The 12,179-nt window shown below is 42.5% G+C and overlaps 1 protein-coding gene across 1 annotated transcript in view; it reads left to right on the forward strand.

Moving 5' to 3' along the window:
• The window catches only part of LOC147692953 (histone-lysine N-methyltransferase SETMAR), a 54,236-nt gene extending 48,777 nt beyond the window's left edge, over positions 1-5,459 (forward strand). Inside the window, exon 2 of the mRNA XM_086939207.1 lies at positions 3,863-5,459. Coding sequence (XP_086795333.1) covers positions 3,863-4,666 — 804 coding nt within the window. The 3' untranslated portion in view covers positions 4,667-5,459. The remainder of the gene's footprint in view (positions 1-3,862) is intronic.
• Positions 5,460-12,179: the final 6,720 nt, after the last annotated feature.

Raw genomic sequence — 12,179 nt, forward strand, 5'->3', positions numbered from 1 at the left:
AATGTTATAATTGTATTTTTCTGTAGTGGCTCAATTATAAGTGTGGTTTGTGGCTGGGCAGTCAAGAGCAGGAGGAGGAATGGTGGGCACTCTGAGTGCGCATGACGATTTGGGCCAGCCAAACAGTCATGCGCACTTTGCATGTTCTCCATCAGGCTGTATTGCGCAGCCTAAGCGGATAGCATGCACAGGCTCCCAGTCTCTATCTGAGTGCCGAACCATGCCGCTCAGACCAATCCTGATGCTGCTGACAGCAGCGTCGTGATTGTCATAGGGAAGCCTGTGCGCTTTATGCTTCCGGCACTCATCCGGAAGAGAAGCGACGACTGAGCCGTGAAGAGGTAAGTGTAAAAAATGTTTGTCCCTCACCACTCCCGATAGTGCCGTCCACCACTGGCGGCACCTGGAGTACATTCCTGGGCCACCTACTCTAGCATAGGCAAGTCGCAATTAGTTCGCAAGGTGTTGAACATTTGCCCTAAAATAAGCAGCGCCCAGTATGCTGGGCAGGTCCACATGCCCCGGGGTGAGCAAGTGAAAATGCACATGCTAGTGTTTTCCGGTTCATTTTATCCAGTCATTTCTATCCCCCTTGTAGGGTCCGACTTGTCAAGAGATGGCTTCAATTCTGCCTCTGCCCTCATCCACACTTTATCCAATGGGCAGTTCTCCTTCATTATTATTTTGCAGGGCTTCTATATTTTTCTTTCAAAGCCAGAAAAAAAAGAACCTTTAAAAAGGAAAACTACCAGCTCCCGAGAATCTACACTTATCTCATGAAACATCTGATCAGATAATTGCTCCCAGGCTGGAAAGAAATGAACGACATATGAATGCTTCCTAATTTGGGAAGATGGAATGTTATGGTTTTCCCAAAATACAGACATGTCCAGGCCCCCCGGTACTCAGTCCTATTTATAATCCTCTGAGGCATGTGTGCCCCTCGTCACAGTGTGCAAGAGGGGCGGTGTTATACTGTCATTTCATCGACAATATTCGGCTCAGTGATGTAGACACAGGAAGCAAGTTGCTCGACTATTTTCGACACAAGTTCTTATCACAAGAGACATACACCAGAAAGCTCCCTCCATGTCTAGGCTTCAAGGAAATGGGTAACGACGAAAGCAAGGCTTTCAGAAGAGTGTAAGGGCAGGCTGCTTTGCTTGTGGTCTTTGCACCGTACACAGGACAGACGCAGACCGATCTATCGGTTCATTCGAGCAAGACCACCCCAGCTCAGAAGAACTGCACTGTGTTCATGAACCCCTTCTGAGTGGCACATTTCTAGTTTACTTCTTAAGAAATGCATATGTGTTTTCCCCTGTTCCCATCCTGCTTCTGTCTGGATTGGCATCTTCCCAACAGAACTGTATGTGGTTTAACGTTCGCAGAACAACTAGAAGTCAAGCACAGTGAGGGCATATACACTTACAACCACACTCTTGCTCCAGGACAATATACATTTCTGCTGGTTAGGGACACTACTTAATTTGTGTAAAAAAAAAAAAAGTTCAGAGGCCTAATTAAAAAACAAAGTTTACTGCTGGGTGTGGTGACGTGTCATGTTGAGGCCAAGAACCCCCTGGTGGTAGGCTTTGCACTCCAGAACGTCCTGAAGAAGGCTCTTAGAAAAGGCTCCACTAATGACAATTGTAGGTCAGCTATGCCGGGTGTGCTTTCAATAAAATTCACTTTAGCTCTTCCTGAATTGATGCAAGCTGTATTCCCTCACCCTTGTGTACACGTAAATACACAATATCCCAACGGAGTTCCCAAATACCAAAGCTGGCTGGTTTTAATTCCAGCACTTAATTCGTTTAAAAAATACAAGGTGGCCCGAATATGTTCCTAGGAGCCCCCATTTAGAGATTTGATGTTCTGTCGGGGAGACAGACACACACACACACCCCCCCCCCCCCCCCCCCCCCAATATTGCTTAACATTTAGCTAAAATGCACAACTTTACATCAAGTACAGCACAGGTTTATATGAATCAAAATCTTTCATGCGTTTAGAATACCATCCGTTTGCTTAGATATTGCTTTATCACTCAAGTCATTGCACATTGTCCCTCATGTGGCTAAAACGTCTCACCCTAAAAAAAACAAGCACGCCTATGGGCAAGCTATTGGCTTTGTCAATGAGGTGGAGGGAAGGGAGATGTGTGGGTAATGGGGGCAGGATGTAGGTGGGTATGAGGATGGTTAAAAAAAACGCTTCATAACATTTTGTTTTTATTCAGTCAGTCAGTAGGATAGGGAGAAGCAAACAAAACAGGAGGGAGGCTGGTAGGGGAGAGAAGGGACGGGAAGGGGTAGAAGAAACGGACTGAAGGGAGGGGAGAAGAAACAGAAGGACGTAGGTGGGGAACATGAAGGTGGGTGGGGGAGATAAAAAGAAGTGCTATGATGCATCAGATGTTGACTGCTTCATAGCATTTTTTAAAAAAAAATTAGCACCTGAATCAGAGCGTGAGCAGTGGATGGCCAGCAGAGGGACACCAAAGTTTATTAATCTGTGCTTAATCCACGCACCACCGAAAGAAAAGGAAGAAACTCGGGGCAAGCACCACCAAATTAGAAGGCAGCAGAGAAGAGTGCCAATGCTGCAAATCAAATGGTAGGTTCCAAGCCCATTATAGAACAGGAGTCAAGCAGATGAGAACACATGCGCTAATGCATGCTCTCACAGGTGAGACCTGATCTGGTCAGCATGCGGAGATGGATCATGGAACAGTAAAGGAGACCTTTACAAGTCACTGCCAAATAAGCAAGACTGCTGGAATATACCTTTGAAGAGGGCCATTTTAAGCACCAGGTTTGACTAGATTATGCAGTGTAACTCTGCACATTTTGTAATAGTATTACTTGCTTATTTCTTTTTTTTTACCCATGATAAGACTGTCTGTGAAGAGATTTCACCGTATTAGTACTAATTTAACACCCAACCACAACAAGAAGCAACTAACAGATGACTAGTAAAAATCTGCAGATTATGCAGCAAATTACAGATTACGTGGCACATGGGGAAAACGGTGCAGCATTGTATAATTTCAGTGGTCCTGCAAATAAAGAATCTACGCTGCATCAACAAAAAGTTCTCCAGTTATTATGAATTCTGAAACCTTTTTGGGTTGCAAGTGTAACAGTCCACCTCCTAGAGCCTTTTCACTTTTAGTTTTACTCCGTTTATTCGCGTTGAACATTTTTTAAGTGCTGTGCTGGTAAATTTGGTTTGTGGCTTCTTTATTCCTGTGAATCATCGCCGACCCTTTGCTGAATTGGAACTTGTTCCTTTCCGATTGCCTCTCTGCCCCAACTTACTCAAGATTCTTTTGCACAATAAGTTTATTTTTTCTCATTGTTTCACTATGCACCATGATCACAACGCTTTTTGTGTACTTAAGTGCAGATTACAAGATAAAAAAAGGGATTTGCAGCTGCAAGTCAGAAATCCACTTCATTTGGAACTTATTTAGGGTTAAGTTAAGGGGTAGAAGGTGTGGTCGGGTGGTAGCCCTTGAGAAAATAGGGAGCACTCACAGACCTTCCCAGTCATGTGCCACCCACACCTAACACCCAGAGTGTGTGTTAAGAAAGGCAAATCTAAGTGTGTAAACTGAGGGTTTATATCGCCCAAACATCCCCATATTTTAAGAGGAAAAAAAAAGAAAATTCTTCTGTGCTTAGAAAATAATTTTCCAGAGGATGAAAAATAAATTAATGTGCATTTACACCTCGAAAGTAATTAAAATAGATACAAATATAACGATGCAGCCTTTTACTATATTTTTTTTTATAAAACTAGTTTGATAATCTTATACAACAGTAGTTATCCATTTCTATATGTGTTTCCTTTACAGTACACACCTGAGAATGTGGTGGGACCCGGTGCTGACCTCGACCCCGCGGAAGTTATGTTTACTGGATGCAGCTGCCAGACCATGCCCTGTTCAGCGATTACCTGCCAATGCCTTCGCCATAGTAACAATTATGAACACCGCTGCCTGAAAATGGATGAATCAGCGGGAACCACCTCTATGCCTATATTCGAATGCAATGTAATGTGCAGTTGTGGCGAGTTCTGCCCTAATCGTGTTGTCCAACGGGGTCTGCAGACATACCTCCTGCTGTTCCAGACTGAGCGCAAGGGTTTGGGGGTCCGCTCCTTGGAGCCTATAGCAAAAGGACAGTTTGTATGCGAGTATGCTGGGGAGGTTCTGGGCCTCCATGAGGCTCGAAGGAGGGTAAAACATCAGCAGCCCTCGGACCCCAACTACCTCATTGCAGTGAGGGAGCACCTGCACAGCGGACAAGTTATGGAGACGTTCATCGACCCAGCAAACATAGGAAACATTGGGCGATTCCTCAACCACTCTTGCCATCCCAACCTGGTCATGGTGCCAGTCCGTATTGACTCCATGGTGCCAAGACTAGCCCTTTTCGCAGCGCAGGACATCCAAGCTGGGGAAGAGCTTTGTTATGATTATTCTGGAAGGTTCCAGAATTTCTCTGGTTCAGTAAAGCTGCAAGAGGAGTCTGTAAAAGACAGAGTCCCCCAAAAACCCTGTCACTGTGGGACCAAATCCTGTAGCGGTTCCCTACCATACGAAGCTGATCTGTACCACAGGACAAGTGAGGAAGAATCTGACCCAGGCGTGGCCTGACTACCAATCTGAATATGAGGTTTATGCGAAGGGTTAAGATCCAAGGTTTGCAATTGGAAATCTGAAACATATAATGTTAACCGTTCTTGTGCCTCCATCAAGTTATGGACAAAAAGCCCAACATTAAGACCCTTCCACTTCATTCATACTTAAAAGTTCATAAACATGTTGGTCAAGAAAGAACAAAATCTGAATTTGGAGCATCTATTCATTAGGTAGATTCACCTCACTGCTGGAACAGTGATCTGTAGGAATCAAACTGGGACATTCCAAAGTCATTGGTTGCGTGGCTAAGAAACTACCAATAGCAATGTTTGTTTCCGAGGAATGGTCAACCACTCCTTAAAATCTAAACCCAGGCTGCCTGCCCCTAACAGCAGACTAGTAATTTTATACAGGTCAGAAGGCATGTTGTGAGTTCTGAATTATGGTCTGACTGTGGGCTATCAAGACAGTATGGTAAAATATGGTTGGGACGGAGGACCTAGTCTTCTGGTTAGCAGGTATACAATTAGGCGAGCGAGCGCACACCAGTACAGATGCACAGAAAAGAACCGCGTTAGACTTAGTGTTCCCCTTAATGATCACTTTTAGTCTTCAAAATACAACTGCATCAGCTTATTTTATCATTATTTATCTGCAGGATTTGAGGATACATGCCTCGTATGCGGGCAGTTGCTTTCTTACATGTCAATGCTTTCATGGATTAAATGTTTCAATATTTTATGCTTAAATTGTCTAAAAGACCATTCTTCTTCTTCTTCAGTTAATAAAACATTCTTTTTTAAAGGTGCTCACTGTTTTTCAGAGATGTGTTGCATGGAGGTGAGAGCTATCTGCGGGATCCATCCCACTTTATAGATCTGAGGTTTTGGACAGGCATCTAAGAGGTTTGACGTTTTCTTTCACATCCAGTGGCCCAAGGTGATTTAATTCTCAGTAATCTGGGTTGCCCAGTTCTAGGACTTCTGTACAAGTTTCTTCAGTAAGTAGTGTCCACGCGGAAACCAAGACTGCTCAGTGATCACAGGGAGCAGACCTTGGTTATAGTCCTCTATACACAACACTTTCATAAATCCCTAACAGGCAAATGTTCATCCTGGCCACATTCAGTATCAAAGAAGAATCAGAATTGCAATGCTGAGTGTATCAATTCAGTGACCGATGCGAACTTGTTCTGATGTGTGTAGAAACTGTACCAGATCATGTGTTGATGCATGCTAAGAGCCGCACATGCGGCTTACCTATTTGGTGGTAAAATACTAACCTCAACTTATCTTCAGCAAAGGCTGTAGGAATCCGCTATTAAGAACTCATCAAAACGCTTTGCCCAGAATTTATTTAAACACCATAATTTATTTTCAAAACGTTTCCAAATTTGTTAGGACGCCGAGAACCCCTTATTTCAACCCTTTGTGTACATCATGTCTTCTCATTGTAATCCGATACACTCGCCTGCGGCACACAAGGCCAGCTTTTGTATGTCTCGCACTAAATTCCTTGGTCTCTTCACCCTTCCACTGATCTGGAAGCTTGGCAGACCAAGTTTGGGATTAAGGCGCCAACGTTTCTTCCGTCGTAAGGATTTATCTGTGGTGGAAAGCTGTGCAGAATAGAGAGCTGCACAATCTAATCGCAAACACGCCGGCCTGGGCCTTCCTCAGGATATTTCAGAGCACTTAGGCCAGGATGACTGCCACAAAGCAGCCTCTCCCGTCACGGTTCTACTTTCCCGGTCAGTAAAGCGCCTTCTTTCCTTCTCTGCTTCACTACAGAGCTGCTGTGTTATACTGATAACACGCAAGTGATGTGTGTTACACGGCTGGAAAGAAAGGAGGAAACGTTTCTAATCTAAAAACGTGGGTAAAACATGGTATGTTGAGGAATGTAAACTCTAATAACTGTGACTTTTAGGGCTTGTTCTTTGTTTTGCAGCCACACCACCACCGTAGCTGTGAACAGTGGCACATCATGCATAGCCTTATGGGGAATGCACCCCCAAGAAAACATTCACAGGCAGAAACGGCCTCTGGCAACGTTTTGACCATGGAACACACACGTTTTGGCTTCAGGGTTTCCAGACCTGGGTATGGCTGTGTACTGAGCAGATCTCCAAATAAGATATATATATTCATGTTTTGAAGACATCAGGCAGTGCTTAATTTTGTCCAGTAGTTAAACGGGTGGCAGGTGTTAGTTTTAACCATCAGATTTTGACCCAGAGCATGTTCTATAAGGCAGGCAAAGGAAAACAAGAGGGAAAGAAAGATAGGAAAAAAGTGACAAAGACAGACAGCAAGGATGAAAAAGAACCCACAAGTGTGCTATAAATAAATGGGAGCTGTAATTGTAGGGTGGTAAAACAAAGAAGCAGGAGGTGGGATCAAGACCTGGTAACCATGGTATTCGGTAACCCTGGCAATGGTGTACGAAGAAAATCTTGACACCCTACATATATGTACCCAACTGTGTCCTAAGACCAAGACTCACTCATCACCAGGTTACTTTAGTTCAGTTTGTACAAACCGGCAATCACTTCAGCTCCGCTTCCTTATCCATTTCAGACCTACTAAGTCCTTCACCACATGCACGCTAGCGGGTTTTCCCGACACACGCTCAAAATTTAAAAAACCCGCGTTACGTGACAAAGCCAGCTCGTCATGCGCGCAGCGCAGGTAACACCCATGACGAGCTGGCTTTGTCACCAGCATCGAAGGGGTTAATCACAGGCTGGAACTGCGGAATCCCAACATTCTGCACACTACTAATTATTATATCAATTGCCTTTATTGCCCTCTGGTGGGCTATCACAAGTGACCAAATGCATTTTGGGATTAGTAGTATTGCTATATCCATTGGTACCCTTTAGTGGGTGTTGCGATTCCACCAGGTTACTTCATATTATTTTCATGCCCACCCGTGTGCCGCCAAAGTAAGATGCACAGCTTATTTTTCATTCCACCTGGCGATCCAAAACTAGCTCAGAGGATTCCAAGCCACGGACTTGCATTCATGTTCATTGCGGTGGTGCACTCTTACGGCAGGACTGTCGTCAATATGTACCCAACTTTGTCCTAAGACCAAGACGCACTCATGTTTGGCATGACCAGCCCACTGGAGAGTAAAAATGATACTGTGCAGTACTACTAATCCCAGGATGAGAACTCACTTGAGAGACCCACCACAGGGCGTAAACAATGAATGGCAAAGGGATTAGTTATCTGAAATAGCTGTGGTGCCTGCCAGACAAGCTGCCAGTGAACAAGGACAGCGATTGTCCGAAACTCAAGAGGCAGGAACTTATTGAAATGACATATACCAGACTCGTGGACTTAATAATAAAGCAAGTCTGAACTGGGGGTGAGTCTTCAGTTTGTGAACAAAATACAGTAGAAATGTGACGGCAGTCCCGCCATGAAGACAGCATCACACCAGTAAATTAAAGTGGGTCTGCGTGGCTTGGAATTGTTACAGCCACAAAGCGGAATGTTCAGAAAGCAGAGAAATTTGTTTAAATCAGGAGTTTTTACTGTTTGGCATGACCAGCACACCGGAGGGTAACATTTATACTGTGCAGTACTACGAATCCCAGGATACAACAGAATTGAGAACTTGCTTTAGAGAACCACCTGAGGGCGTAACCAATGAATGACAAGGGGATTAGTTATCTGTTGCAGCTTTGCTGTCTGCGAGACCTGCCGCTGGTGCTGCAGGGTGCTCTATATAGGAGCTGCTCCCCATCTAAATTTGGGAACTACCCAGAGTTATATGCTTCCTATTTTGCATAATTTATTCAGCACTCTAAGCTTGAAAGGGTATTGTTTCGACTTATGCTGGGTGCTCCCTTGTGTCTGGACAAAGCTATACCTATCTAAAGAGATCAATGAGAGCGAAGCACTGTCAGTGGTTGCTTTATGCATTCCAGGTTGGCTTGGATGGTATTTTACAGATCCAAAGCTGTAATACTGTGCTTGGAGTGGTAAAAGGCTTTTGTCATTTTACAGCTCGGCATTGATGGCACTTTGCTAATCCTATGCTTAAAGACTTTGTGGTATAAATGGCAAAATGCTTTTTTCCTTTCTAGCTCAGTATGGATGGCACTGTGCTAATTAAATGCTTAAAACGTTTGCTAGAAACCAGACATTTTAGGTGAGCAGAGTCAGAGTGTTGCAGGGTGCTCTATGTAGGAGCTGCTCTCCACCTAAATTTGGGAACTATCCAGAGTCCTCTGCTTCCTAATTTGCATATATATATATATATATATATGTGTGCGTGTGTGTGACTTAAGCACTGCCAACAAGATATGTTCTCATAATAAACAGAAAAAAACAGCAAATAAAGGCATCAGAGAGGAATTTGATGTTGTTTTACAAGGCTATGAGGACAATGTAATACCGCTAGCATCGGCTCCAACTGAAGTAGGTTTTCAGGTGGCTTTTAAACATCCATCAAGTTTACTACACCTGTGATTAAGATATATCATAAACATGTATCTGAGTTTGCACAGCTTGCCAAATTGTATTGGCTCAGAGTTTTGCTCCATTAAAGAATTGTTTACCAACCCAAGTCATCCCACCTGTTGGGTAGAACCAGAAAGGACTCGCTTGCTTAGCAAGAACGCATTAAACTGATGCTCAAGAGGCTTGAGATCTATTAGCAATAATTTATATCAATTAGATACTAGACCTGTTAAGAAAGCCTTTGGGGCCAAGTGGATGAGAAAACTGAAGCAGCAAGTAACTTACCTATGGCAGCACCTATTCAGAGTAAAAAAAAAAACCCTATGATGAGGAAATTAAACTCAGACATCTTGTTACCAGCCCAGGTGAAGTTTATCTATACCAGAATAAGGCTAAAACATTTTAAATGGACTAAGAATCTATAGGGGTGTGCCCCTCTAACAATGCTATTGTAGAGTGCTTAGAGAATTTTATATTCCATTGTCCTAATTATATAGCGCGAATGTGACCTACGATGGTATCAGAGCGCTTTACAGTATATAGTTATAAAGACATAAGAAATGAGGTAGTATACACGCATTTGATATCAGTCATTACTTACAAAAGAGGTAAAAAGTATAAGATAACATAGGTAAAATATAACATAGGTGACCAGTGGACGACACATGATGATCCCAGAGGGCAACAGAACATTACATTATATATAGTTATTGATCCTTAGGTCAGTATTGTGGAAATAAACAAACATATAATATTCTCTTTCAATCCACACGAGGTAGCCAGTGATATGAGGATCGTATAGGTGACTCGATGCCAGGATAGGATCAAGTCTTAGGACGTGAATTTGTTCATTAGGAGTATTTGTACCTCTTTTTTTGAAGGTGGTAAAGGAAGAGATTCCCTGAACCACTGGAGGTAAGGAGTTCAAAATCTTTGGAGCGATGCCTGAAAAAGCTCTGCAGCCAATTCTCTTTTTATGAAAGGATTGTGGTTTCAGAAGTAAAGAACTCGCGCTTCGTAGTTGTCTGCATCCTCCGGATTGTTCTAGCTTCAGAGCTAGGTAACTGGGTGTGTTGTTATGTAGTGCTTTATGGGTCATGCAGGCAACCTTTTGTTGTATTCTTGCCTCATAGAGCAGCCAGTTCAGCAGTTTAAAAAAAAATATATATATATATATATATATATATATATATATATATATATATATATATATATATATATATATATATATATATATTGGAAAAACACTGCCTAATTCCACTGAAGAAACAGTCCAGAGATTAGACTGCAGCTCTGAGCTTATGAAAACCTACTGATATCTTGGGTATTCAATACGTAATAGTTAAATCCATACAGAAAGCATGAAACAGACCAAAAAAGAAGTTTTAGAATTTCAGGGCTTCCCAAACTTTGCAAATCGTCCAAAGAAATAAAATGGCAATTAAATGATCGGTTAGAGACTTACCTTTTAATAAAACCTTGCGGTCAATTGTTTGACTGTGACTTTTATTCATATATTGAAAGTTTTCTGTACGACTGACAACCGGCATAACAAAAACACTTAGTTCTCCAGGATTCATATTGTGCAGATTAAATTTTGGTACGAAGGGACTAGCAAAATGTAGATTATCTTTACTAATAAAACACAAAAATAAATAACAAATGTAATCTATAAACAGCAGGTCAGTTATCGGCACATCATATAAAGTGGCTGTATTGCACATGCCTATTATGAAAAAAGCCATGCCATCTGTCTAACACCTTTTCGATATCACGGGCTCTAGATTGATGGGGGAATAACACGTTCTGCCTTTTAATTGCTTTGCTCATAGGCATGTCACTCTTTTTATTCTCCAGTTTAAAATGGAGTGAATGAATGGATGAGCTGGAACTTTTATGGTTTTATTTGTAAAATCGAATAAAATGTGGATGATGGATGAGCTGGCTACTCTCGCTCGCTAGAAGGGTGATAACAAATCTGAACACTGCTATGCAATCTATTCCTTCTCTGACCAAATACTTTAACTGAAATATTTCCCTTTTGCTGTCTTCAAATATGAACTTTAGTAATGACAGTGTTTCATTCTCCTGTCTGTATGTCATGCAATCATAAAACACATGAGATTTAATGTGTTTTGTGACTGGATTAATCCAGGAGAAAGCACATTTTGTTTGCTACATCTAAAAGCAATCCTTTTAGGAAACAACATGGGAAATGGATGCCTTATATGCTGAACTGAATTAAGGTCCAGGATGGTAAGGGTTTAGAACACTGCAAGGATAATCAGCAGAGACCAAGAGACAAAGCACATTAGACAAAATGTTGGAGGGCATCTTGGACGAGGGCAAGAAACGAGTGGGAGAAGGTAGCATTATGTGGGGAAACCTTTGGAAAATAAAAAAGGGGATGGACTTCCAGGGGTGGCTAGAAACTTTAAAAATCAGTGCGATGCGGCACGCCGTAAATCTCCGAGATTTGTTGCCTTTCTCCTCTCCAGACGACCATGACAAAAAAGAAAGGTGTTTTATTTCCTGCATGTGAATACAACCAATCCTGGAACTCCTCTCATGCTGTTTTCAGAATGACAGCAGCTCCAGGATTATTTGGAGCAGGCTAATCTAGCGCTCATTTTGAGGCTGGGGTCCTGTGCCTACAATACCTCAGCTGTTTTACAGCACTCCAATTCCAGGCTCTGAAGTTCGCATGAAGCAGTCATCCTGAAATACACAGGAATCTGCCCCGCCCTCACCATCACGCTTGTGCAGTACACAAAATAATAAAATGGTAATGATCATTTTATTATTCTGTGTGTACCAACTGCGCTCGCAGAAGGCGGGGCTACGCTCCTCCGCTGTGAATCTCCCACTCCTACACGTCTAAAAAAACTTTGTATGGGTTTTGGACGAGAATTTAAAATGCCTTATTTTGTAATATTTCATTTTAGAACGTATGTGAGTGTAGTTTTTTAACTAGTCAGTAAAACAGAGGTGTAGGGCTTAGGAAGCAGAGGAAATGAGTCAGTATACCAATCATTGGACACTTCGCCCTTCTA

Source organism: Lissotriton vulgaris, chromosome 9, assembly GCF_964263255.1.
Source record: "Lissotriton vulgaris chromosome 9, aLisVul1.2, whole genome shotgun sequence".
Classification (NCBI taxonomy): Eukaryota; Metazoa; Chordata; class Amphibia; order Caudata; family Salamandridae; genus Lissotriton; species Lissotriton vulgaris.